This window comes from Carcharhinus amblyrhynchos, chromosome 18, assembly GCF_965287045.1.
Source record: "Carcharhinus amblyrhynchos chromosome 18, sCarAmb.v2.hapA, whole genome shotgun sequence".
Classification (NCBI taxonomy): Eukaryota; Metazoa; Chordata; class Chondrichthyes; order Carcharhiniformes; family Carcharhinidae; genus Carcharhinus; species Carcharhinus amblyrhynchos.
This window is the reverse complement of record NC_137341.1, coordinates 26,193,236-26,221,122: the sequence shown is the minus strand read 5'-3', so window position 1 is coordinate 26,221,122 and position 27,887 is coordinate 26,193,236. Positions and strand designations below refer to the sequence as shown.

Genomic DNA, 27,887 nt, shown 5'->3' with positions numbered 1-27,887 from the left:
ATCAGAGTGCCTGGACGGGGAGGCGGGTGGGGACCGCGTCGCTTCCAAGAAGAAATGGAGCGAGCGAGAAAGGGGGGCTGGGGGTGAGGTGGACAATGTCGGTCAGGGTGGCGAGTATGATCTCAGCGAACTCATCCAGCTTTCCGCGGCATTAACCTCCCACAAGCTGTGGCCACTGAGTAAAGGTCTTTTCAGAGCCTGGGCCGGGAGAGTAGGCTGCTGAATGATTGACAGGAGCTTGTGCTGGGTTAACCTGTCAATCATTTAATCCTCCCAAAATGTAAGTCAGGTTTTCTTTAAAATTGAAACTAAATTATAGAATTATATTGAATATTCTCGTTTTTCAAAAAAAATCAGATTTACCGCAAATGATTAATTCTGAAACGAAGTCGGAATATTGACTTTTTAGAGGAAATTTGACAATGTATTTATCTTCATTGAAAATTGCAGATTACAATTTTTTTATTATTTACGAATAACTGAAGGGATTTTTCTTTGCGTGTCAGTCTCTGTCGAGTTATTTTCCCGCACAATCCTATTTCTTTCTAAAATGTAGAAACAGAAATGCTGCATAACTAACCGATCTGGCAGAGTCTGTATGGAGAGAGAGAAACTGAGTTAATGTTTCGAGTCCACTAAGACTTTTCGGAACTAATGTTGCCAGACCTGCTGAGGTTTTCTAGCACTTTGTTCTTTTACTAAATATCTCCAACAACTGCAGTATTCTGCTTTCATGCCAACATTTATTTCTAAACGATGATCTGTTGTTTTCGTTTATAAAATGAGTTACGCAGCTCTACGTGTTGACAGTCCTGAGGTTGGAAACTAGAAGCAGGAGTAGGCCATTCGGCCCTTTGAGCCTGCTGCGCTATTTATTTTGATTATGATTGATCATTGAATTCAATATCCTGATCCCCCATTTCCCCCCTTGATCCCTTTAGCCCCAAGAGTTATATCTAATTTCTTCTTGAAATCATTTTGGCCTCAACTACATTCTCTGGTAGTGAATTCTCCACATTCACCACCCTATGGATGAAGAAATTTCACCTCAGTTCTAAAAGGTTCTCCTTTTAGCCAAGCTATGACCCATAGTTCTGGACTCCCCATTCTTTCTGAATCTATGCTGTCTAATCCTGTTAGAATTTTATAATTAACTATGAGACTCCCTCTCGCTCTTCTAAACTCCAGAGAGTATAATCCTAACCAATTTAGTTTCTCCTCATATGACAGATCTGCCATTCCAGGAATCAGCCTAATAAACCTTTATTGTATTCCCTCTACAGCAAGGACATCCTCAGATAAGGATACCCTTCCTCTGTTAAGGACAGCAAATCTGCACACAATACTCCAGGTGTGGCCTCACCAACACCCTATATAATTGCAGCAAAACATTCCTATCCCTTCGCTCAAATCCTCACTATGAAGGCCAACATAGATCTGCCTTCTTTACTGCCTGCTATACCTGCGTGCTTACTTTCAGTGACTGATGCATGAGGACACCAAGGTGTCACTAAGTATCCACCTCTCTCAATTTACACCCACTCAAGTAATAATCTTTCTTCCTATTATTGATGCATCTGCCATGCATTTGCCCACACACTCAGCTTGTCCGAATCACACTTGAAGCATCTCTGCATCCTCCTCATGACTTGTCCTCCCACCCAACTGCATATCATCTGCAAATTTGAAGATAACACATTTAGTTCCCTCTTCCAAATCATTAATTTATAAATTGTGAATAGTTGGGATCCTAGCACAGATTCCTGTGGAACCCCATTAATCACTGACTGCCAATCTGAAAAAGACCCATTTATGCCAACTCTTTGCTTTCTGTCTGCTAACCAGCTTTCTATCCATCTCAAGACATTACCTGCAATCCCACGTGCTTGAACTTTACATAGTAATCTGTTATGTGGATGTTTTATTTTGGCAGATTGCAGTAATGCTGCTCAGAATTCTGCCCCTCTTCTGCACGGTGCAACCCATTGCTCCCTCTTGTACTGACCGACATGCCAATGTTTTACTCCTGCTGCTTATTGCTGTTGAGAGAGAATTGTGTCATTGACAGGCATTCATCCCAACATCTGAAATAGGAGTGGAAATAGGCCATGTGGCCCCTCAAGCCTGCTCTGCCATTCAATGAGATCATGACTTTTCTGTCTGTGTTGAGTTCCACATTCCCCATCTATCCCAGATAACCTTTGATTTCCTTGCCCAATAAGCGTCTCTGCTTCTGCCTTGAAAGTATTCAGTGATCTGGCTTCCATTGCTTTATAAGGCAGAGATTCCAAAGTCGCACAGCCCTCAGAGAAAAGAATTCTCATCTGTCTTGTCAGAAACATCCTTCAACATCCACCTTATCCAACTGGGGGCAGCATGGTGGCTAGCACTGCTGCATCGCAATGCCAGGGACCGGGGTTCAATTCCAGCCTTGGGTGACTGTCTATGTGGAGTTTGTATGTTCTCTTCATATCTGCATGGGTTTCCTTCAGGTGCTGCAGTTTTCTCGCGCAGTCCAAAGATTTGCTAGGTTAGGTTGGCCACACTAAATTGGCCCTTCATGTCAGGAATTAGCAGGGTAAATGTGTGGAGTTGCAGGGATGGGACCTGAGTAGGCTTGTTGTTGGTGTAGGCTCGATGGGCTGAGTGGCCTCCTTCTGCACTGTAAGGATTCTATGATTGTTACTGCCATTCAGGATCTTCTTTACTTCAATCAAGTTACACCTCACTCTTCTAAACTCTAGTGGAAACAAACCAAGCCTTTCTAACCTATCTTCATAAGACAATCAGCTCATTCCAGGTATCAATCTAGTAAACTTGCTCTGAACCAACTCCATTGCACAGGACAAAGTTAAATTAAGTATTAGATGATGATCAAACTGGTTGTGTTCCTACTTTTAATGTGGCATCTGTACCTCTTGTTTCCAAGGATGCAGCTACTGGTATCAATGATGATTTTGCTTGCTGTGATGGAATGGTGAGAGAGGATGCTTCTGTAGTGAACAATATTTTTGATAAACTGACATTGTTACCTACTCGGCAGGGAAGCTTTCTAAGGGTGTAATGTTTCCGCAATTTCAATAATTTTGAACAATTGTATCCTTTCTCAGCCTCTTCTTTTCAAGAGAGGAAAGGCTCGGGATCGTCATCTATTCTGATCTGTCAGTCGTTCACGTAAAATCTGGGAGTAAAACATGCCTTTCTCTGTATCCCACCAATTAGTACTTTATTGTTCACGCAAAAGTGGAAATTTGTCTTTGGCTTCACCTCCAGCATTACATAACCATACAGTCATCAGTTTAAAAACAATGACTATTTCATTGATAATGTACATCCATACAATCATAACATGTTGCACTCTGTGACAGCACTTACTGCAGTTGAATAAATAAAATTGTAAACTCAACCTGTTGTTTTTATTATTGTTATTTAATAAGCTTATGTCATTGGGAACAAAAGATTTTTCCTGACAATAAAGCGCTGACCCAAAGGGAGCCTTTGAAATTGAGAATAAGAAGAATGAGAGGGATCACTAATGTTAGCCTAATCTTTCCTCTTCACTGCATTGTTTAATAAGTTAGTAAACTGTGCCCGCTCTTTATCAATGACGTTACCTGCAGCTTTGACAATTCTGGCCAGCTTATTTTTGCATTTCACACTTAGATAACTGTATCAGACTGTCATGTTGAATGTTAGGATGTCCTCTACCAGACTGTTGCGTACATCTTGACTCATTCTAAACCATTTCAGTTTTCTAATTAAAAACAGATGTTAGCTAATCTTTTTAAAGGTACAGTCGATGTTCTCTGTGGAGCTTAGCTCATGATCTGTATGTGTTCCCAGAGACTTGAAACGCTTGAATACTTTGAATATCCTTCTGAGTATCTCCTCCAGAGGCTGGGTCATGAGGGAGTTAAGGCCCTTAATTCAAACTAAAATTTGATTGCACCAAGAATACATAGATAGCAATGTGTGAATGTCAAAGCAGCCCCTTGAGCATTGTCAACAAGCACAGGGTCGTCCTTCGGAACAACTCCCACCGTAGACGAACCATAACTAACTGCACTTCTCCATAATTCACTGTGTTCTAAGTGTTTTTACGAGCAGGAATGTGTTGGCCAGATACCACAGGATTTGGGCATTGTTGAATGTCTTTCACAGTTAAGTAACCCCTCAACACTTATTACCCAAATTTGCTTGTGGAACCTTATGCCAGCAGGCATCACTGCTTTTTGGAATAGGGAAGGAACTGAAGAAAACGATGATTTAAGGGTTAAAAATATATTACTTATAATGTTTTCCCAAATTACTTTTATCAGAGTTCTGCTTCAGAATGGCCAGTATTGCCCACGGAAAAGGAAAGTGGAGAGACAGTGGATTGGGAGATGTCATCGACTTCCTGCTGGCAAACGCCCGGCTGGTACTAGGTGTTGGAGGGGCTGCTGTTCTTGCTATTGCCACAGTGGCTGTTAAACGGGTGAGTTGATACTGCTGACATTTTTAGGTGGACTTCCGTGGGCTAGCACGGAATTGGCTGGATGGCTAGTTTGTGATGCAGAGCAGCACCAACAGTGTGGATTCAAATCCTGTACTGGCTGAGATTATCTCAGGCGGCACTGTAGCACAACGATTAGCACTGCTGCCTCACAGCGCCAAGAACCAGGTTCTTGTCCCAGCTTGGGTCACTATGTGGAGTCCCCATGTTTTCCCTATGTGTGGGTTTTCTTTGGGTGCTCAGGTTTTCTCCCACAGTCCGAAAGACATTGCTGGTTAGGTGCATTGGCCAGGCTAAATTCACCCTCAGTGTACCTAAACAGATAGCAGGGTGTGGTGACAAAGGGATTTTCACAGTAATTTCATTGCAGTGTTAATGTAAGCCTATTTGTGACACTAAAAGCTTTAAACCTTTTTGCTTCAGTGTGATTGTGTTGAGCCTACACACAGTTTATTGTCTAGATATTCAATATCCCTCAGCAGTAACACAATTGTAACTGTAGCAAATTCACGTTTTCAAAGGGGTGGATGGGTTGTAGAACACTGTTTGGGGTGGGGATCAGATCACGTGAATTCAACATCACTCGCACTCTTTTATAGGATATTAGTAGGACTGCTTCATGTGTCCTTTATGACCATAAACAATGGTGAAGTCAGAGTTCCTGTTTTTGATGACTATATTTACTCCTTTGGAATTATTCAGTTTTGAGGTCTGTCAAATTATTAATGATTGAGTTTTTACATGGAACAAAGCAAACTTTGGAGATCCTCTGTGTTTTTGCAGATGTTTGACAAGGCCGGTGATCCACCAGACAGTTCCCTGGACAAGCCAGTCAAACAGCCAGTAAAGGAAGAATACAGCTGGATTGATGCACCCCCAAAACTGGTGAACATACAGCTTAATGAATCTCTGCCCAGAATGCTGAATACCAAATCCACTCATGAACAAGGTAAAGCTGTGCTCCTTGAATTGTAATTCTCCAGTGGAAGGAAACAAATTAGGAAATGGAATTTAAAAAAAACACAATAATCATCAGGAATTTCAACTATCCTGATTTTAATTGGACAGAAGAGGGATCCAAGGGGAAGATAGAAATGGAGTTCATTATGTTTACAAGACTGTTCCATAATAGATAAAAATATTTTTCCAGCATTTACTATTTTTATTTTGGATTTCCAGCATCTGCAGTATTCTGCTTTTCAAAGTTTAAAAAGTCAAAAAAGAGAAGATTTGTTGTCGGATCTAATAACAGAATGAACCAGAGCAGATAAGAGAAGTAGGGGAGTTTCGAGACAACATTGACCCTGAGGACATAACTATGACAAAAAAAAGCAAAGAGATTAGATAAAAGCTGAAAAGGCGTATGTTAAGGATAGAGGATAAGCAAGAGGTTTTGAATACGGTAATTCTAAGGTCTTGATTAAATTATATTGAAAATTAGTTAGTCCACACCTGGACTACTGTGTGCAATTTCAGTCCCCTTACCTCAAAGGATATTATTGCCGTAGAGGAAGTGAAACGAAGGTTCACTCTAGTGGAATTTTGAAGAATGAGTTGATCTCATTGAAACCTACAAAATAATTAAATGAATAAACAGGGTAGATGCAGCTAAGATGTTTCCCTTGGTTGGGGAGTATAGAACCAGGGGTCAAAATTTCATAAGGGGGGTGCAACTTATAATCGAGATCAGGAGAAATGTTTTTACACAGAGGGCTGTGAATCTCAAATGCTATATTCCAGAGTCCTGTGAATGTTACGAGACAAATTGATAAGATTTCTAATTAGCAATGATGTAAAGGGTTTTGGGTATAGCATCTGTGAAAGGCATCAAAAGTGTTCAATTGCCAATGATCATATTGAATGGTGGAGAAAACATGACGGGTTGAATGATCTACTCCTGTTTATATATAGATAGCAGAGGAGTGGGTAATACCAGAATATGAAGAGATTGGGAGAGAAGAAACAACACAATTAGGAAAGCAAAGAGGAACAGTGAAATTACATTGAAACATAAGGCATAGGAGCAGAATTTGGCCACTCAGCCCATTGAGTCTGCTCCACCATTCAATCATGGCTGAGACTTTTCTCATCCCCATTCTCTTGCCTTTTCCCCATAACCCCGATCCCCTTATTAATCAAGAACCTATCTTTGTCTAAAAAACACCAAAATAGTAAAATATTTTACATGCATATCAGTGAAAAAAGGAACGCTGTCATGGGAATAGGACTATTAAGGGATAGATACTATAATACCCAAGATAATGATCCAGAGATGGTAGGCATATTAAATAATGATTTATCTACCAGGGATTTAGAACAGTTAGACAAGACACTGAAATATAAAAAAAGCAATGAGATTAGCACTTTTAAAATATAAAAGGAATGTATTGAACAAACTAAAGAAAATCAGGATAATAACCCTGGTCCAGATAGATTGTATCCACGTATTTTAAAAGAATCCACATTTAATAATATATTAGAAAAAAAGTGTAGCGGAGAGCTTAACATTGGGATCAGGAAAAATAATGGAGAGAACAGAAGAACACATCTAGAAATGAAAAATACAATAATGAACAGCCAGCATGGAATTCAAAGGAGAAAATTTTGCTTGATCAATCTCACTTAATTTTCTGAGGATGTAACATAGAGTAGACAAGATAACGGATCTGAAGTTTCAAAAGGCATTTTACAAGATTCCTCATAATAGACAAATGAATAAGGCCAGAGAATATGGGGTCAGGGGCAAATGGCAGAATGAATTGCAAACTGACTTCAAGACTGAAAGCTGAGATTTCAGTAAAAGGGTATTATTGAGTGACGGAAGGTGGGACATGTGTCCACAAGGATCAGTGCTGGGATCAATATTGTTCACAATTTATATGAACAATTTGGACTTTGCCATCAAAAGGAGGTTGCAGAGCCTTTGGCTTTGATCTTCATGTCGTCATTGGCTACAGGTATAGTGCCGGAAGATTGGAGGATAGCAAATGTTGTCCCCTTGTTCAAGAAGGGGAGTAGAGACGTTCCTGGGAATTATAGACAGGTGAGCTTTACTTCTGTTGTGGGCAAAGTTTTGGAAAGAATTATAAGGGATAGGATTTATAATCATCTGGAGAGAAATAAATTGATTAGGGATAGTCAACACGGTTTTGTGAAGGGTAGGTCGTGCCTCACAAACCTTGAGTTTTTTGAAAAGGTGACCAAAGAGGTGGATAAGGGTAAGGCAGTTGATGTGGTGTATGTGGATTTTAGCAAAGCATTTGATAAGGTTCCCCATGGTAGGCTACTGCAGAAAATGCAGATGCATGGGATTGAGGGTGATTTAGCAGTTTGGATCAGGAATTGGCTAGTTGATAGAAGACAGAGGGTGGTGGTTGATGGGAAATATTCAACCTGGAGTTCAGTTACAAGTGCTGTACCTCAGGGATCTGTTTTGAGGCCACTGCTGTTTGTCATTTTTATAAATGACCTCTGAGAGCGTAGAAGAATGGGCTAGTAAATTTGCTGACAACACCAAAGTCGGAGGAGTTGTAGACAGTGAGGATGGATGTTACAGTTTGCAGAGGGACATAGATAAGCTGCAGAGCTGGGCTGAGAGGTGGCAAATGGAGTTTAATGCGGAAAAGTGAGAGGTGATTCACTTTGATAAGAGTAACAGAAGTACAGAATATAGGGCTAATGGAAGGACTTTTGGTAGTGTCGACGAGCAGAGAGATCTCGGTGTACATGTGCATGGCTCCCTGAAAGTTGGCACCCAGGTTGATAAGGTTGTTAAAAAGGCGTACGGTGTGTTAGCTTTTATTGGTAGAGGGACTGAATTTCGGAGCCGTGAGGTCATGTTGCAACTGTACAAAACTCTGGTCGCACTTGGAGTATTGCGTACAGTTCTGGTCGCCACATTATAAGAAAGATGTGGAGGCATTGGAAAGGGTACAGAGGACATTTACCAGGATGTTGCCTGGTATGGTGGGAAGGCCTTATGAGGAAAGGCTGAGGGACTTGAGGTTATTTTCGTTAGAGAGAAGGTTAAGAGGTGACCTAACTGAGGCATACAAGATGATCAGAGGATTAGATAGGGTGGACAGTGAGAGCCTTTTTCCTCAGATGGTGATGGCTAACACGAGGGGACATAGCTTTAAATTGAGGGGTGGTAATTATAGGACAGATGTCAGAGGTAGGTTCTTTACTTAGAGGGTAGTAAGGGTGTGGAATACCCTGCCTGGAGCAGTTGTGGACTCGCCAACTTTAAGGGCGTTCAAATGGTCAGTGGATAGGCATATGGATAACATTGGAATAGTTTAGGTTAGAGGGTCATTAGATTGGTTCCACTGGTCAGCGCAACATTGAGGGTCGAAGGGCCTGTACTGCGCTGTAATGTTCTATGTTCTAAACTGTCCTCTAGAAATCAAATCAATTGCAAAAAACTTTGGAATGTTTAAAAGTTTTGTGGATAAAGGCACTGAGGAATGGCACTGAACCGTGTTGAAACCTGCAAGATCCCAGTAATTTCACTCCACAGCAGAGGTTACGTTTCCCAGATTTGTTCAACCCAAATATTTAGGAAGTTTAGAGGGTTCTTTACCCTGCAATTTGTATTGCACCTCCTCCGGAAGTGTTTGATGAAACAGTTTAGAGGGAATTTACTCTGTATTTTTGACTTTGTGCTGCACCTACCTTTGAACATATAACTTATGTTTCAGATAAATTATGTTCCTCAACTTGTTTAGCTTAAATTTCACATTTTTTAAGGTTCCAGTTAAGTCATAGGAACGCTACGATTGTATTTTCCAGGGAAATGCCAAGATAACTTATTGGAGAGCATGACGCCTGACAACACCAAAACTGACCAGTGTGTCAGTCTGCAGGAAAAGCTTCTCGCCTATTACACACACCGATCCATCCCTCCGGCAGAGCTAAACAGAGCCAAGCAGTGTGCAATGAACATCTGCATAGAGCTGCAGAAATTTCTTCATAATAAGCACCCAGTTGTACCCCTGGGAGAGATGCATCTCAGTGGTAGTCTGTACAACGACCTCCAAATGGTGGCCCCTGACCATGTTTGCCTCATATTGCCACTGCTGCTCAAGGACGACCTGTGGACCCTTGTTGCAGGGGAAGAAACCATATTGAAGGTCCCTGATCTGTGGATGGTACGGAGGGATAACATGGAATATTTTCCCCGAGGTGTCAGTTATTGGGATAAATTTATTGTGGGAAGATACCTGTCGCCAAAATTAATCATCGAGCAATTTCATAAGATGGTGCTGGACAGCATGAACTGGATGGCGATCGGTACTTTACTGGATTGTATCATTCGACCAGAGGTTTCTGTTGAAGTCCTTCAATTGAAAGTGCAGCATGATGGGGAGAAACTTCTGTGCATTGATATCCTGCCCATGATTGAAATGGAAGACATTGTACTCCTCTCCAAGCCACAAATAAGGGGCAATTTTGTAAATGTATGGCAGCAGAGTTTCTGGGCTGCTGAGACTGGCAGGCTCCGATCCATGGATAATACAGACATGGGCTTCAGATTCTGCTGCTTGAAGGTACTGAAAGCTGTCTGCAGGGACCAAGCACCACTGAGGAAGCTGACAGGCAGCCAACTAACCAATGTTATCCTGCACCTAAGCCAACTGGAAAAAGACTGGACTGAGCAAGCACTGGCTGAGCGGGTCCTTCAAATACTCAAGGAGCTCATTGGCTACTTGGAAGTGGGCTGCCTGCCAGCCTACTTTAACAACAAGGTGAATCTGTTGTCCAGTTTATCAGAAGAAGAAGTTGATGAGGTTGGTTACACCCTTTACTGTGCTGTGTCACATTTGGATATTCTGCTAAATCAATGACAGGAACCACAATGTAATGTCATACTAACATCAAGTCAAGAGTTTTCTAAGTCTACAGTATTGGAACTCAAAGTTTAGGTAATAAAACAGAAAATACTGATTAAACTCAACATGTCTGGTAGCATCTGGCGAGAGAGAGAAACAGAGTTAATGTTGAATCCAAAAAGAAAATGCTGGAAAATCTCAGCAGGTCTGGCAGCATCTGTAAGGAGAGAAAAGAATTCACGTTTGACAAAGGGTCATCAAGTCCAGACGATCCTTTGTCAAAGCTAATGTTGAACCCACATGACTAGTTCTAAGACCTGTTGGGACTTGAAACATTAACTGTGTTTCTCTCTCCCCAATGCTGCCAGACCTGCTGAGTTTATCCAGCATTGTTTTTCTTTCAGATTTCTAACAACTGCAGTATTTTGCTTCTATTTAAATTTTAGGTGATTACTTTAAAAGAGACATTAACATATCCAATATTAACAACTGCTCTTCTACAACCCAAGGCTGCACTTTATCCATGAGCTGAGTATATGTCAGCAAGTTGCTGACAATGGAAGATACTGCTCTGAAGCTGATCCTAGCCTGACGTGATTATATGGGTCATTGGACAGCAATCCATTAGCAGCAAGGCTGACTCAGCATTGACTTAGGATCCACCATGGAATCCTATTCTGAACATTTTTTTAATGCTGAGTTCTTGTATGTTGCTTCAATGCAAACTAAACAAATAAAAGTGCAAGTGCATTATCAAAACTGATGCTCATCTCTCAGGAGCTAATAATGTACAGTTGATCAGTGACTTGTCAGATTTTGAGGTGTTCCCTTTCATGATGATTGCAGGTCTGGACTGGCTGAAAATCTGATGTTATGATTAATATCCTCTATTAAAAAGTGTTTTATTCCAAACAGGTAATGTTTTCTACTCATTTATTTTGCGCTATCCTGTGGTTCATAGTCAGCCACCAAGGCTTCAGTGTCATCCATTTTCCAGATGGTCTTAAGTTCCTAAGAACATAAACCCAGACAAGAAACACCTTCAGGTTTGAATGTGCTGACACTGTAACTTATATGGAGATAAATGTTAGAATTATTGCCGTGTCCTTCTATTTAAGTTTGAATTAGCTTCTATTACTGTAACTTTTGGAAATACAATTATACAAATCGGGAAAAGCTGCTCAGTTGTGCCGCAATAAGAGGGGGAGCAAATCCTGCACACTAGCAAACGTAAAATCGATCTCCGGTGCGATTGAAGCAAGATGTTTTTATATGGAGCTTGGTTTTGTTGCTGAATTATGCACTTTTTATGCAAGTTGTCGTCTCATCATTCAGCAACAGAAGCAGAGCTTCATTTTAAAGTATCTCACTTTAAACACAAACTCGTGACATTGAGATTATGCAGGTAGCGTCAATCTATTAATATCTTTCTTCAGTCTTGAATTCTAAAAATATAAATATCACCCAATGTGGGTCTCAAAGACTTGATCCTGGGATTAAGAGTGCCACTAGCTACCAACTAATTATTCAAGCTGTGCAGAAACTTGTTCCACAAATCCTTTCCAATGTAACAGGAATTACATAATTGTCTAATTAATGTATTTTAGGATTTCCAGTGTTAAATAGCAATTGCAAGCAACCTTTGCTTTGGCAACAAAGTGAAATGCTCCCGGAAGAAGTTGCTTTGTGTACGAGGAAAATTGTTGCTTATAACTAAATTGCAGTAATCTAAAAAGTAATGGGGGGTGGGGGGGTCAGCAAGCTCCAGATCATTTTTAAACAAACATAGTTTGTTATACAAAGTATTATCAGATTTTCAAAGGAAACTTCGCTGGCAAAATTACTGTCAGCTTCTATCGTGCAGCTATCATGCAACAATGGACAGTTGCTACATTTCCTACATTACAAACAATACCTACATTTCATCATTTCTTTAATTGGTTGGAAAGAAATGAGACATTGAAGTTATGAAAGGCACAATCTCAATACATTTTTTCTTGCCCTTGTACGTTGAAGTTTAGTTAATGTAGTGCAGGCTCCATCAGTGTAGGATAACTTAAGCGGGGTGGGGGGACCTTTTCCATACTGCAGATTCTGTGGGTGAGGCCGATTTTAAAACTACAGAAAGCAAAGCTTTAATTCACCAATGATTATTCCCTAGTTCTTGCTTTATAAATCATTCTTGATATTTCAATGTTATCCCTATTTTTAGACTACCCCCGCCCCCAACCCCAACCCCAACCCCAATCTACTTTTTAAAACTTAAACAGCTGGAATGAGTCACTTTTATGCAAAGTGTATAGCATTCCAGATTTTTTATTGGTGTTTTGGAGATTTCAGTCCACACTGCTGCTTTTCCTGTTAAATCCCAAGGCTACCTTCTTGTCATTTTCTCACTTATTGATGGTGTAGTTGATGTAATCTAACAAGGCATTCAACAGACTGGACCTATAGGTTTTATTTATTACCAAAGCTTCAGCTCTTTCCAGCCAGAACAATCTTCAAACTAAAATTGGATAATATCCTCACCTACATGCAGGTTAGAGATCAGCATGTGATGTTTCCCTTGTGTAATCTTTCTACTTGTATTTTGTACCTTAAATCAAAATTTTAGAAAACACATACATGTACGCTGTAATTTAAAAAATCATTCTTTTCAAAAATGAGCCAGAGTTCCTAATCCTGCTCATTAGCCAGGGCTCCTGCTGTAACCAAGAGGGATGGGTGTGATTAGGAAAGGCACAATAGGAACATAAACAAATCCACAGGGTTGATGAGATTTCATTTTTTTTATACACAGCAAACTATGATCTGGAAGATGATACCTAAAAAGGTGGGGTGGTAGAAACACATTCAATAACTTTCAAATAGAAACCGAATAAATACTTGACAACAAATTGCAGAGCGATTTGGAAAGAGAAGGGGAGTAGAACAATTTTAAGTAAAAGTATATTTATTGTGTCACAAGTAAATACATTGACACTGCAATGAAGTTACTGTGAAATTCCCTGAGTCACTTCATTCCGACGCCTGTTCAGGTCAATGCACCTAACCAGCACGTCTTTCAGATTATAGGAGGAAACCAGAGCACCCGGATGAAACCCATGCAGATCCAGGTAGAATGTGCAGACCACAGACAGTGGGCCAAGGTGGGAATCAAATCTGGGTCCACGGCACAGAGACAACAGTGCTAACCACTTTGCCATCGTGCTAAAGACTTGGCCCAGGCATATTGGCTAAAGGTCTCCACTTGGTGTGCTTCTGTAAGACATGCTCCAATTGAAGAATTTACTAACCTTCACTGTCCAGGTTCTTACAGGATCTGGTACTAGAGAATCCACAGGACTTACTGGAATCACAGGTTCGCTTGTGTACTTTGAAGGAGAAAACAGTATAACAAATTCAAAACAAGTGTTGGTGATGGTACTGAGGACAAGAGATTTGAGATGTATGGAAGCCAAATTATCACAGCCACAGACATTAGATTAAGGGTGTTCAATATCACAATCAATTGAGGGACAGTCGCTGTGGTAATTATGTTGCTGGATGAGTAATCTAGAGGCTGACTAATGGTCCAGAGATGTAAGTTCAAATTAAAACAAATGGAGACTTTAACGATCCAGTTAAATAAAACCAGAAAAGATAGTGATCAGTTTTACTAGTGATTCTATGACTAGTGCACTTCAGGGGAGGAAATTTGCTGTCTTCCCAATTGACTCCAGATCCACAGAATTGTGGCTGACTCCAAACTGAAATGGCCTAGTGATGCACTCGGTTGTAGCAAACCACAATCAAAGTTGAATTAGCATCAATCAAATTGATTCAGCATTCATGAAGGCAGCTCACCACCACCTTCTCAAGAATGATTAAGAATGGGCAATAAATTCAGGCCTTGCCAGTGATTCCCACATTGCAGGAATGAATTAAAAAGCTCTGCTCAAGAACTTTTACAATTCTAATCCCCCTTATCCACAGGATAGTTATTCTTCCCTACACATCAAATTTTTGTCTTCCTAAAGTTGTTACTGCATAGGACGATACAGTTGTGTGACCTGCACTCTAACCAAACTGTTTTCCCGAGTTGAGAAAATGAGATGAATGTAATCACAGATATGACAGCCCATTTCTATAATTTTCCACCATGATTCTCAGCCATATTCCAACAGCAGTAATTGGACACAAAAACAAAAATGCTGGAAAATCTCAGCAGGTCTGACAGCATCTGTGGAGAGAGAATAGAGCCAATATTTCGAGTCTGGATGACCCTTTGTCAGAGCTCTGTTGCAGATTCCAGCATCCACAGTATTTTGGTTTTATTATAGCAGTAACGAGACACTGGCCAAGTGATTGTTCCGCCCAATAGTCCAAGGACAAGCCTTCTAATGTGTCCTGATGGTGACAACATAACCAACATCACGAAGCTAAAATAGATCAGCAAGGTAGCTTTTGCATTTGAAACTGTTGCTGTTACTTCTGTTGGGGAGCAAGTAACAGGGAAAGTGGACTCCCAGATTAAATCATAAATATTTTCTTAATTTATAAATAAGGTGTTTCATTCCAGTGCAGTAGTGGATAGTTTGTTTAATATTGATAACTGATGGAGGCAGGTGTTTCTTTAAACGAACAGTAGGGCTGCACTGTAAGCCACTGGCTCATTCTTTTAATATGTCCATTATTTTGCAACTAAACAAACATACTTCATACAATAACATTCCTGGACAAAATATGAGTGACCACATTTTTTTTGAAGATGGCACCAGAGCAAGGTAACTTCTTGCAAACTATGCCCAGCATATCTTCAAATTCTATCTTTTACTCTCGTTCTATGCTTCCCAAACTTCATTCTAACACAAACTCTCTAACAATGTTTTAATTCTTTCCCTACGCCCTAGCTATGACTCTAGCACTACACTCTGCATCGTCTCCTCAATGAACGGTATGCTTTGTCTGTATAGAGTGCAAGAAACAATACTTTTCACTGTATGCTAATACATGTGACAATAATAAAATCAAACCATTTTTATTTATAATAATCTGGGTTGAAATTCACAGTTCCACTGTGAAATACATAAATTACATAACAGTTGTCCTTCCTTACAAAATGGAAACTTGTGAATTAACCATGAGCAACAGCAGATCTGTACGAGTTGATTGGAAAAAGTGTCCCAATACAATGTGCTTGTTCCTTAGGGAGTTTGCAGGGGACAGAAAGGCCACTGAAAATTTACACAAATGGACACAAAGAGAAGCTACCATGCATTGTAGGCAAACAAAACAACAATTTAACTTTCCTCTTAAAAGGGGACACTTTCATTAAATTTATTTTTGATTGCCATCCTAATTGACAATTACCAGTGATAAACAGTGGCCTCTGTGCAAAACATTAAAGTGCACAATTAATGTCATTCATCAATAAACTATAATTGATACAAGTCTGTTTTTGGCCTGCAGTGCAACTTGTGTTAAACCTGTTCCTGGAATGTTGATGTCACTAGCAAGGCTAGCATTTATTGCCCACCTTTTAAGATGGTGGTGGTGAGGTTTACTCCTTGACCCATTACATTTCATGCTACAAAGGTGTGGTGTTAGGAAGAAATTCCGGGATTGGCATTGCAGCAACAATCAAGGAAATGGCTATGTATGTCTGTCAGAATTGTGTTTCCAGGACATTGCTTGTCCTTTTCAGTCCTTTTAGACTGTATCTGACCACAATCTTGGGACAAGACTCGAAGGAGTTCAGTCAACTAATAGACCTTGGCATAAACAGATAATTTAGCTTTGGCTAACGGACAACCCCTTACAGCAGTGCTTCTGTTCTCACCAATGGACATTCTCCCTCACAACAATGTTCCTACTTTGCCCTACAGTTTGTATTCTATTAGATATCACCTGTTCTGAGATGAGGGGCTTCATCCTGAATGAAATCTATTTTTCCAGGAACAGAATAAATGAATGCCAGTGATCACAAATTATTCAGTCAACACGAAGTGATAATAGAACACTACATCCAAAGTTTGCCAGATAAGACCACCATGTAATAGGTCAGCCTGTTCCAGAGAAGGCTACTAATTAATGTCAGAAGAAAGAAAATTGATGATTCTTGCAAGAATCATTTTTAAGACCACAGGAACAATAGGAGGCACTCAACCCATCATGATGTCCCACCATTCAATGTGATCATGGCTGACCTATTAAATGACCAAAAAGACCAAATAGGGCAAATCTGTTGCAATAAAAGCCAATGTTGTAGATAAATAGAGCGATTATGAATAAATAACCAAAATAAGATTCATTTTGTCAGAGATAAAAGCTATGAGCTGATTTATTATCAGGGAAATGTTACAAAAAGCTGATCTGTTCTATTTTATAGAATCAGCTCCAAAATCAAACTGTCCTTACTGTAAAAAGAATTCTGAAAAGAATCAAGATCTATGATACTAATCTGCAAACAAATCAAGGTAATGCACAACTTGAGTTCTGTTTTGCCAATTATTCTTCACACTCCTTTTGTTTCTGTACAATTAAAAAGGTGTTTGAATTACTAGCAATAGTAGCAGGATTGGAAGGAACTACAAGTTAGGTTCAAGGCTATTACAAATGCACCAAGGAAATGTTGCAAATAGGTAGACTAGGTGGGTCAAAGGTGTTCTCCTGCTGAAAGTGTTAATATGCAAGATGAGTAAATACTTAATGTGGAGATCTTATCAAAAGGTAAAGCAGGTTGCAGGAGCTGAATGACTTCTTCCTATTCTTATGAAAAGTTGGGATAGCTGATACAATGACATGGATTACAAATTTATTTAACTTCTTCAGCCAGTGTTGTACACTGGAAGAGAAACATATGCTAAACATGTGAGACAGGTAGTTTATCAGTAATATCCTTGGGACATTACACTTCCAGATTAAATGTCTTGAAAATAAACCAATCACTTGGAAAATGAATGTGATTTATAACATTCAAATTTTAAAAATATCAAAGCAGCAGTTCAGTATTAAAATCCAACTGATTTTCAATATTTAATTATTCCTATAATTCAAGAGTACTCTACCAAAATGTTTAGGACAGAATAAGTCTAGTTAAGTGACAGCTGCACGAGATACACCTGGCTTTGGAATGCTGACATCTTAACATTTACAGGTCATCATCGAGAGCTCAGGACCCAAGTCAGATCCCTGAAGAGCCAGTCACAGCTTCCAACAGCCAGTTCTGTGGACAAACAGCAGCACATTAACATGGAAAGAAACCTAACACAGAAATGAACATTGTAAAAATATAGAATCAGCATAATAAAACACATACAAACACCTAGCAGAGCCAGGAAAATACTATTACTGGGTATAATTAACACATCACAATAGTCATTAATCCTGTACTGCACACCCACAGGTTAAATGAAACCAATGCCTACCAGCACTGTACCCTGGTGTTCTACAGTAGCAGAACAGTACCCATCAGGACTATATATCAGTGTTATACAGGACAGTGACAGATAGAGCTGTATCCCGCTGTTAAACAGTGACAGTGTCCCAGTGGTTTTTTTCAACCAGAACTGAACTCCAATGTTATATAGTGACAGAGTTGTACCCATCAGAAATGAAACGCATGTTATATAACAGGAACACTCCGCCAAGCCACAACTGGAATTTGGAATATGTGTTATTTTTCTCATGCCAAGGAAATATCGAAGGCAAGTTCCATACTTGCACTACACCAAAATCAGTAACGATACTGCCTATAACTTAATCCTTAGTTATAAACTATTTGTGCATGATGTGAAAAGGAACCCATAGTAGTACAGCGATGTATTAATAGCCAGCCTACCCCAGAAATATGGCTGATACCTGCAGGTGAGTTAAAATCATAGAATCCTACAGTACAGAAGGAGGCCATTCAGCCCATCGAGTCCGCACCAACCACAATTCCACTCAGGTCCAATCCCCATAGCCCCATGCATTTAACCTAGCTAGTCCCCTTGATATTAAGGAGCAATTTAGTATGGCCAATCAACCCACATATCTTTGGACTGAGAGAAGAAACCCACGCAGACAAGGGGAGAATGTGCAAACTCCACACAGATAGGTGATCCAAGCCAGGAATCGAACCCAGGTCCCTGGCGCTGTAAGGCAGCAGTGCTAACCAGTGCCTAACTGTAAAATACAAACTGGAACTTAAACTGAAAGATAACCCTGCAACACACCTGAACATTACCCTATCTCAGTGTGAACTGTCACACTGATTTCAGCTGAAATCAAAACATCAGTCTCTGCACAGCCAACACCTGTTAAAATTCAGACAAAGGGACCAGAATAAAATATATTGTTCCCCATTAATCCTGATCCACCCATCACCCTCCTCCACCAACCTCCCCCCAACCCTTCAGATTGTAAAATACAACATCTCCAGAATGGTTTGATTCACTAAATCAGCAATACCATGTGTAGAAATAAAATGCACAGATGGAAATTTGAATCGCAAGCTCCTAATGACTGAGTTTAGTAACAGGCCCATATTGTTTCCAGACAATTCAACTGGAAATGCAGCACAATACAACCATTATCTCACACCACACATCCATCCTGACACTACCAAAATGGCTGTGCTTCAGCAACTTATCACCAGGCACTGTATAAATGAAAGTCTCTACTAGTGAAACCAGGATTGATGCTCTCTGCTCTACATGAAGGCTGGCAGCACAGAGTTCTTTGCAAGGGCTTCCGTTGGTTTTGGCAGGAAATGCTAGAGAATAGTGAAGCCTACAGCTTTCTCTGCAATTAGTTTTCCAGTTTATCACCAAATGTCAGCACTGGGGTAAGAATCACCGGTTTTGGGGGCACTTTGTCCTAGTGTGTCCTGGCTGGTGACACAGCCCGCAGGATCGTGGCTTCTTCGCAGTCGGACCATTTCTGGAGGAGTTTCCATCCGGCCGTTTATTTGCCACCCCTGAGATTGGAGAAAATAGTATTAGATTGGAAGCTTTGGATACCACAAATGCCTCCTGTGAATGATTTAAAAACATTTCATAGTGATGCAGTCATTCACTTCACACAGCAAACTAAGCAATGGTTTCCAGATACCTAATTGGTGGCACCTTTCAATGCTCTCAGCTCTCCTCACAGCCAGGCCAATAGCCAAGCTCAGCACAATAAGCAACAGGACTAAATCCTAAATGATTAATGAGGGATTTTAGTAGTCACCTACCCTCTTCTATAAATCTTCTATGACTCGAAATAACTCTCTCTCTTCCTCATGTATACACACGATGCAAATGAAATCATACATTATCCACACACATTTCAAACCACATCACAGACTATAGGATTTCAGAAATAAGTTAGAGAGCTACAATTTGCCAATGGGCAGGGTGATCAATAATTGATAAGGAAATTGAGGACATTCCTGACTTGTGGTCCAGTTACACGTACCTGGTGGGACACACTCATCAGCCCACTGGAAGAAGCCACACTGTTGCTCCCTGGGCTTGGAGCACGTATGGAATGTCCGTCCCTTGTTAGGTCCGTCTTTCTGCACTGTGCGTGTCACTGCTAACTGATTGCATGTGCACATTGCTTGTCCTCCACTTGATGTTCCATTGCTTCCAGCTCGATGGAAGCCTCCTGTACTAGGGGCCGCACTGCCCCTACCGACTAATCCTCCACGACCCGAGACACCCGCATCCTGGTCAGCCCACAGGAAGAAGTTGCAGCTGCCAACGTTGCACTTATAAAACCTCCGTCCCTGGTTCGGGCCCTCCTTCCGAACGGTCAGTAAAAGCGCGTCCTGGCCACAGTTACACACAACTACATTATCAGTTGCCATCTGTGGAGGGACAGTCCTGGACACTGGCCTCACAGACACCTTGGGTAGAGTGTTCCTGTGATCCCCGAAAGACCGATTCTCTGATCTGCTCTGTGGCACACGGTTGGCAGTTTGGTTATTTGATTGTGGCGTTCCTCGTAAATACCTCAGTTCCAGGATCTCTCTTAGCATTTCATCACACCCCCCAATACAACCAACAAACTCCAGGGGAACCAGTGGAGGCACACTGCCTTGTTTGAACTTGAACTTTAACCTGAAAGTTCAAAATAAATAAAGTGACAACTTTCTCAAAACTAATAAAATTAAGATTTGTTGGGTATATATTTTACTGCCTTAGTCCTTACTTGTGAACAGGGTGTGGTTTACATGTGGGACACACACTCTCATCTCTGCTGACCCCTAGAACAGAGTCAGGAAACCAAACTGCAGACTTGCAGTTTGGGTACCCTGTACACGAAAGGTAAAACCTGCAATGAACAAGAACAAAGTAGTCAGTGGCAGTAACACCAATGCAACTCACCATGATCCTCACTTGTGCAATGAGGGACAAGCGTTGGAAGTAAGTCTTGCCAACCACACCCACATCTATATTCATATAGCAAGTTGAATGGAGTAAGACATTTTATGGGAGTAACTGACACATTTGGCACCAAGCCACGTAATGAGGCATGAGTGCAACTGACAAAAATGGTTTTAAATATAAATTTTAAGGAGCATTTTAATGGAAATGAAGAAATGCAGAGAGGTTTATGAAGTAAATTACAAAAAGAGCATTAATGGAGTTAAATCCTTGAACAAATACAACCGAGAGATTCACATTGTTTACCAGGAAAGATTCACACACTGCTGAAGATGGGACTGGAATTGACAGATTACATAACTGTTACAGCACAGAAGCTCTCCAAAAAACATTATGCCTTAGTGCCATTCCCCTGCTTTTTCCCTGTACCCCTGCATATTGTTTCTATTCAAGTAATTATCAAATATCCTCTTGTATGCCTCAAATGAACCTGCCTCCTACATTTCCAGGCAGTGCATTCCAGACCTGAACCGCTCATTGTGTGAAAAAAAATTTCTTCACATCACCTTTGCTGCTTTTGTAAATCAGCTTAAATCTATGCCCTCTTGTTCTTGATCAGATTACGAGGAGAAACAATTTCTTCTGATCTAATCTATTCAGCCCCCTCATGAATTAGAACATCTATCAAATCTCCTCTCAGCCTTCTTCTCTCCAAGGAAAAAAGTCCCAGCCTCTCAATCTATCCTCATTACTGAAATTAGTGGAACCAACGGCAAGAAAATGTTCAAAGGCATCAGAGAATAAAAACAGAGGGAAGGAGCAAACAGAACTTAGTGCTATGGCATGGTACAAATGTAGGATATTTTAATCTTCTGGAAGGGTGGGGTGATCTACAGTATAAGTGGGAGTTTAAGAAAATATCGTTCAAGGACTTCCTAAACGGGTGATGAATCCATGAGAGGATGTAATATTGCATATGTTCCAAAAGGAATATTTGCAGGGCTTGAAGAGAAGATCGCCACCAAGTGGCAGCAGAAGGGCACCCCAGTAACAGGGATGGGGGTGAGCAGGAGAATTTTTGTTGGGTAAAGTGTGTCAAGGGATATGGAGCAAAGGTAAAATGGAGTTGAGACAAGAATCAGCTGTAATCTAACTGAATGGCAGAACAGGGTCAAGAAGCAGAATAGCCTACTGTGTATAAGGATATACTTACCCTCCATGTTTCTTTGGTTTGAGAACCATGTCCCGACCACACTGAGGACATTTTCTAACAGGTTCTGAAATCTCCACTGGGAACTCCTCAGACTGTGCAATTTCAGTCACATCCCCGAAGTAGTGGGATAGAGCCTCATCCAATCTGTCAAAAACACATCACCAAGTGCTTAGTGTCTGTGCTTCACTGGCACAGAGCTCAAAATAAAACGCTCCAAAAGTTATTTTACAACCCTCAGAAGTGTGGACGAATAATTTACAGAATTCAAGAACAAGTCCTACCAGGGCAGGTTGAGAAGGTACAACACAAAATAAATGAAAAATGGGTCTCAATAGAAGTGATCCTAAACCTGTGAGATTATCATAAAAACCCAACTGGTTCACTCATGTCCTTTAGGGAAGGAAACCTGCCCTCCTTTCCTGTTCAGGGCCAAGATGTGACACCAGTTTGTTGGACTCTTAACTGTGCTCTGAAGTGGCCAAACAAGACACTCAGCTGTATCTAATGTTACTGCACAAATAGGCATGGGCAATAAATGCCAGCTATGCCAATGTTTTCCATACCCCAAGAATGAGTAATTTAAAACACACTCACTTCTTTGCCTTTGCCACTGCTTCGATGAACACTTGCTTGTATTTCTGAACTTGCTGATGCAGCACACTAAACTTGTCCTTTTTGCCCTCGCAAACCAGCTTCAAATCTGCCTCGAGCTCAGCTCGTAGATCTGGCTTAGACATCTCATATCCCATGGAGTCATATCCTGCAGCAGATGCACAAGCAGTTACCAATCCAGATATTCAAACCTTGATACAATGAGCTAAGGGTGTCAGCATTTATCTGTGTGGATTAAGCAAGAGTGTCTGCAATACACAAGCTGTGAATTTCTCTGACAGGAACAAGAGTTCAAATCCCCGTGCCCATTATTTGGGGGTGGGGAGATAAATAGGTTTGTCAGTTGCAGGATCAGGTACCTTTGTCTGGAAACAATCTTTCCTTCCTCGCCCAAGGTTACACCCTGACAGCCTAATGCAATTTCTTTACTGTAGAAGCTGGACTGTTAAGTACGTTCAAAACTGAGATAGGCAGATTTTTAATCAGTAAAGAATCAGGGGTTATGGGGATAAGGTAGCAAAGTGAAGTTGAAGATTACCATTTCAGATCAGTCATGATTCCATTGAATGGCGGATCAGACTCGATGGGCTGAATGGCCTACTGCTGCTCTGACGTTTTATAATCTTCCCAGTTCCATTGCCTTCAACTATAACCCTAAATAGATATTTTTTCCCTTTCCTGATTTGATTCTGTGTTAATGACTGTCTAGGATAGCAGATTCCCTGCATGTGTTTTCTTGGATTCTTTACTGATTTTAAATACAATCCAAAGATTGTGCCTAACTGGCGAAAGCTGACTTGTTTCCCACCCCTCCCCCCGCCACCAACTCAATTATCATTCACCTCGACAATGCAGTTTACTAATTAATTTAACTTCACTAAGGAAAACCAGGTTAGAGCTTAGTGAGCGAAGAAGCTAGATTTATAATTACATCAATATATGCTGCAGAGAATGATTTCAGATAAATAAAATGTTCCATTCATTTAAAAAAAATCTTTTAGAACTTTTGCTGTCACCTTCAACCAGACCCATTCCTAATTCTCCCGGAAGGAATCTTTGATCCGGCGTCAAGCCCACATACATGCGGGATTTGATAGTTTCAATGTGTTCCGCGTGAGTGGCATCAGTTCCTGAGAGGAAACAAATATACATATCAGTGGCAATATAGCCCTACAGTACTAGCTTGAATGTATTCCGTCACACACATGCTCGATCTCTAGGACACGGAGGAAACCTTTGCCCTGCCAAGGCTGCCCCATCATTGGGGGGGGGGGGGGGGGGGGGAGGTGGAGAAAGGGGACCACCAACAGGGTTCAAGGTGAATCCAAATATAGAAGCTAAACCCAAGCCTCTACTGGTGTAACCCTTAGCAAGGAATATCCTCTGCGTTGAGCAACACTGGATATTCTTCAGTTCAGTGTCACCAGTCACTCCCATAAGCAAAGTCATGGCCCTTATGACCCCAAAGTGCATCTTTACTGCTCAATATCTAATTAAACAATGCAGAAATTGTGGTAACCTTTTGTGATATATACTGACACTCTGACCTCACACACACACTGCCACATGCACTCTTTTCCCTTTTCAAAACAAGAAACATATGTCACTCTGGTAACTGCAGACCAACCATTCGCCAATAAATTGGTTTAGTTGGCACAAAACACATTAATACAGAAGAAGTAAAAATGTATCTATTTCTTATGGCTTGTCGTACCTTGGAAAATAAGAAAAAATTCTCCTTTGTTCCTTCAGGGCATTGGTGAGGCCACATCTGGACTACTGTGTACAGTCCTGGTCTCCTTATTTAAGGAAAGTTTAAATGCACTAGAAGCGGTTTGAAGATTTACTGGACTAATACCTGTAATGAAGGGTTGCCTTACGAAGAAAAGTTGGACAGGATAGGCTTGTCTCTGCTAGAGTTTAGGAGAGTAAGGGGTGACTTGATTAAAACATGCAAGATCCTGAAGGGTCATGACAGGGTGGATATGGAAAGGATGTTTCCTCTTGTGAACGAATCTAGAATTAGGGATCACTATTTAAATATAAGGGGTCGTCCATTTAGAACAGATGAGAAGAATTTCTCTGAGGGTTGAGTGTCTTTGGCGTAAGTAACGTCTTTGAATATTTTAAGGCAGGGCTAGATAGATTCTTGACAAGCAAGGGGGTGAAAGATTATCAAGGAAAAATGGGATTGTGGAATTAAAGTTACAATTAGATCAGCCATAATCTGACTGACTGGCACAGCAGGCTTGACACCTCAGGGGTCCACTCCTGCTCCTAATTCATACGTACTGATGAGCCAAACTCAATTGACAAATTAGCTGTCTCTCAACTGGCTGACACTAGTTTTTCCACTTAACAGGTGAAGTGCATTCTCAAGTTGGTCTGTGGCTTACTAGAAGAAAAACCTCTCTCTTGCTGTTCCAGATCTTGTTTTATCTTACATTTCCAGAGACAGAAAAGGAAAGGCTGGCCTCTGACCTCTCCCTCAATTCTGTATTGTTTTGGATTGGTTAATTAAGCTGCCAGTCAAAGCTACCACCTTGAATAAGAAATTTCCTTCATTGTTGGGAGCTGAAGGAACTAAATATTTAGCTAAATCCTCGACTGGGCATACTGAATAAAAACCATTTTGGCATGAGGAGGTTAATATCTCCTGTCTAGAATGTGCTTCACAGACTGAATTCGGAAAAAAGAGGACTCACCTGAGGCGACAGATTCGGGTAGTATTTCTAATCCACCCAGATGTGGACTGAAACAAATCTCATTTATTTAAAACAAATGAAATTATATCCCATTCCGGCAAAATACAGAAAAACCTCTACATCAAAGCTGAGTGAGGAGAACCACATTTTACCCTTGAAACTGGCTTCACTCAATGCCCACATATGTCAACGCCGTCAGGAGGAAGTGGAAGAGTAGGAATTGCTTTGCGAGCCCTAACAGCAGCAGACAGTATTTAATTCTGCAAAACAGGCATCAAATCGAAGATTTGACACGATTCAGCATCACACCAAGGTAGGGCATTCAACTGCTGAGCCTTTAGAGGCTCCTTAATAAAAGAAACCTCAGGCTTCAAACTAACCTATGCCATGCTTCTCCATCAGAGCAATAAGATCAGCCTCAGTTAGGAGTTGCGGTGGACTCGTCTCTCCATCGACCATCTCAATCGTAGTGGGCTGGAACTTCTTGCCCCTCTCATACACGGGTATAACCTGGAACAGAGAGTCCATCACTTTAAACATAGAAGATGGAGTAGGAGGAGGCCATTTGGCCCTTCCAGTTTGCTGTGTCATTCATTATGATCACTGCTGATCATCCAACTCAATAGCTTAATCCTGCTTTTTCCCCCATAACCTTTGATCTCATTTGCCCCAGGTGCTATATCCAGTCACCTCTTGAATGCATTCAATGTTTTGGCATTAACTACTTCCTGAATTCCATAAGCTCACCGCTCTTTAGGTGAAGAAATGTCTCCTCACCTCCATCCTCAGTGGGCTACCCTGAATCCTCAGACTGTGACCCCTGGTTCAGGACTCCCCCACAATCAGAGACATCCTCCCTGCATCTATCCTGTTTCGACCTGTCAGAATTTTATAAGTCTCTATGAGATACCCCCTCATCTGTCTGAACTCCAGCAAAAATAATCCTAACTTAATCAATCTCTCCTTATACATCAGTCCCTCCATCCCCAGAATCAGCCTGGTAAACCTTTGCTGCATTCCCTTGAGAGCAAGAACGTCCTGTCTCTGAAAAGGAGACCAAAACTGCACACAATATTCTAGGTGTGGTCTCACCAAGGCCCTGTACAGTTGCAACAACACATCCCTACTGCTGTACTCAAAACCTCTCACAATGAAGACCAAAATGCCATTTGCCTTCTTTACCGCCTGCTGCACCTGCATGCTTACCTTCAATGACTGGTGCACAAGGTCACCCAGTTCTTGCTGCACACTCCCCTCTCCCAATTTACAGCCATTGGGCTGTAAACTACATTAACTCCAGAACAATCACTTGTTTTCCCCAATCTTCCAAGATGCCCTTTGGCTGAAGACCAGGATGAGCTCTGGAATCCCACCAAGTTTCAATAATTATTTTTACCAGCTATTCTCTCCTTTCCAGAAAAACAATTCTCTGTGGGGGTGAGCCTTCAATGGGTTTCAGCAGCATTCTTGTACTGCAAAAGGACTTGCAATTAGAAACAATCCTGTTACATTTTCCCAGCCCAGACATATAGAAACTTCAAAAGATCCATCAGTTCAACATTACAGGATGTCCAAACATAGCATGAGCAGGAGCACATCCCATATCCAGCAGCCGTACCCCTCAACAAATTAAACATTCAACACATGCAAATCATGAGCTCAATTTGCTAACCAAGTTTTACAATTTTGCTCTAGTCCCCGACGCAATACTTATCCTAGCCAAAGAACTACCTGGAATATAATAAACCATCTCCTGCTGTCATCAGGGCAAATGGGAAAACAAATAGAAATGTCTTTACTTTGGTTTGTACACAATACCTTAGTGTTCCATTTGTCATATGGATAAACCTCCAGGTAATTCCGTGCAATAATCATTAGGCCATGACCAGCAAAGAGCTCGCCTGCAATGTCTATCTCCACTGTGGTTTCCTGTCCTTGTGCATCCTGGGAGCAGCATGCCAGAAAATGACGCACAATGAACTCATAAACACGCTGTTCATTTCCCTAAAAAAAGGGAAAGGTTTAGCAAATCTAAATATGTATTAAAAATATATATTACACTAAGTACAATATACTTACATACTAAATTTTTAAATATTCCAAACAGAATGGCTTTCAACATATGCCATTCAAATTTGAGATGGCAGTATTGGTCAATTTTAGAACTGCATCTCCCAGGGACATGGATCAGTCACAACTCAACTCGGCTCTCCCCAGACTCCGCGGACCAGGGGTCAGTCACCCACTGCCCAAACGGGTACCAGGGGTCAGCCCCTGCCCCACCCCGAGGGTTAGCCACAGGTCATGCCCATGCTCAGTTTAGCAATCCCCACCTCCCATATGCTTCAGGGTCAGCCACAGATTATCCCCAATGAATCACACCCTCATCTCAAGGGCAGCTGCTCTGCTCCATCCTGCCAACACCATGAGGGCCACAAATCATGGCAAACTGAAGAGATTTACACATCACAAGTTCAATGCCAGTACAAAGACATAAGCACTTCACATCAGTGTGGTTATGATTGAAACACAGTCCAACTCTCCAGACAAATTCAATTACATTTTGAACACCCTGATGACTTTCCCCATTGCCTTGCACAACAGATTATCAACTCATCATTCTTTGTGTAGACATGTTTCCTTACTACTTCAAAGATTTCATTCAAGTTTATTTCCACGAGTCTCACTACCGAA

The 27,887-nt window shown here is 41.0% G+C and overlaps 2 protein-coding genes across 6 annotated transcripts in view; one reads left to right on the top strand and one right to left on the bottom strand.

The window, feature by feature from the left end:
- Nucleotides 1–29: 29 nt before the first annotated feature.
- On the top strand, nt 30–11,232 carry LOC145354944 (mitochondrial dynamics protein MID51-like). Of its 3 annotated transcripts, XM_080206618.1 has the most exons (5): nt 30–280; nt 1,284–1,351; nt 4,320–4,477; nt 5,279–5,444; nt 9,287–11,232. In XM_080206618.1, the coding sequence occupies exons 3-5, from the start codon at nt 4,334–4,336 to the stop codon at nt 10,339–10,341; spliced, it is 1,365 nt and encodes a 454-aa protein (XP_080062744.1). In that variant the 5' UTR covers nt 30–280; nt 1,284–1,351; nt 4,320–4,333; the 3' UTR covers nt 10,342–11,232. The 3 variants fall into 3 exon arrangements, with proteins under 3 accessions (XP_080062744.1, XP_080062743.1, XP_080062745.1); XM_080206617.1 differs by lacking the exon at nt 1,284–1,351; XM_080206619.1 differs by lacking the exons at nt 30–280; nt 1,284–1,351 and adding an exon at nt 2,705–2,800.
- Nucleotides 11,233–16,618: 5,386 nt separating this feature from the next.
- The window catches only part of top3a (DNA topoisomerase III alpha), a 32,542-nt gene continuing 21,273 nt past the window's right edge, over nt 16,619–27,887 (bottom strand). For 2 of the 3 annotated variants that reach the window (XM_080206614.1, XM_080206615.1), the window contains 9 exons: nt 27,012–27,197; nt 25,574–25,703; nt 23,505–23,618; nt 22,471–22,636; nt 21,877–22,020; nt 20,488–20,610; nt 19,750–20,396; nt 19,147–19,267; nt 16,619–17,533 (listed from right to left, as the gene is read on the bottom strand). In XM_080206614.1, the coding sequence (XP_080062740.1) occupies nt 17,512–17,533; nt 19,147–19,267; nt 19,750–20,396; nt 20,488–20,610; nt 21,877–22,020; nt 22,471–22,636; nt 23,505–23,618; nt 25,574–25,703; nt 27,012–27,197 (1,653 nt within the window). In that variant the 3' untranslated portion in view covers nt 16,619–17,511. Of the gene's footprint in view, nt 19,268–19,719; nt 20,397–20,487; nt 20,611–21,876; nt 22,021–22,470; nt 22,637–23,504; nt 23,619–25,573; nt 25,704–27,011; nt 27,198–27,887 lie in introns of all 3 variants that reach the window. The other variant, XM_080206616.1, reaches the window with a different exon arrangement.

Excerpts from the sequence above, each read along its gene's own strand:
- LOC145354944 (XM_080206617.1), top strand. The coding sequence starts at position 4,334 with ATGGCCAGTATTGCCCACGGAAAAGGAAAGTGGAGAGACAGTGGATTG. Across the intron at positions 4,478-5,278 it reads CCACAGTGGCTGTTAAACGG|ATGTTTGACAAGGCCGGTGA; the intron begins GTGAGTTGATAC and ends GTGTTTTTGCAG. Across the intron at positions 5,445-9,286 it reads CAAATCCACTCATGAACAAG|GGAAATGCCAAGATAACTTA; the intron begins GTAAAGCTGTGC and ends TGTATTTTCCAG.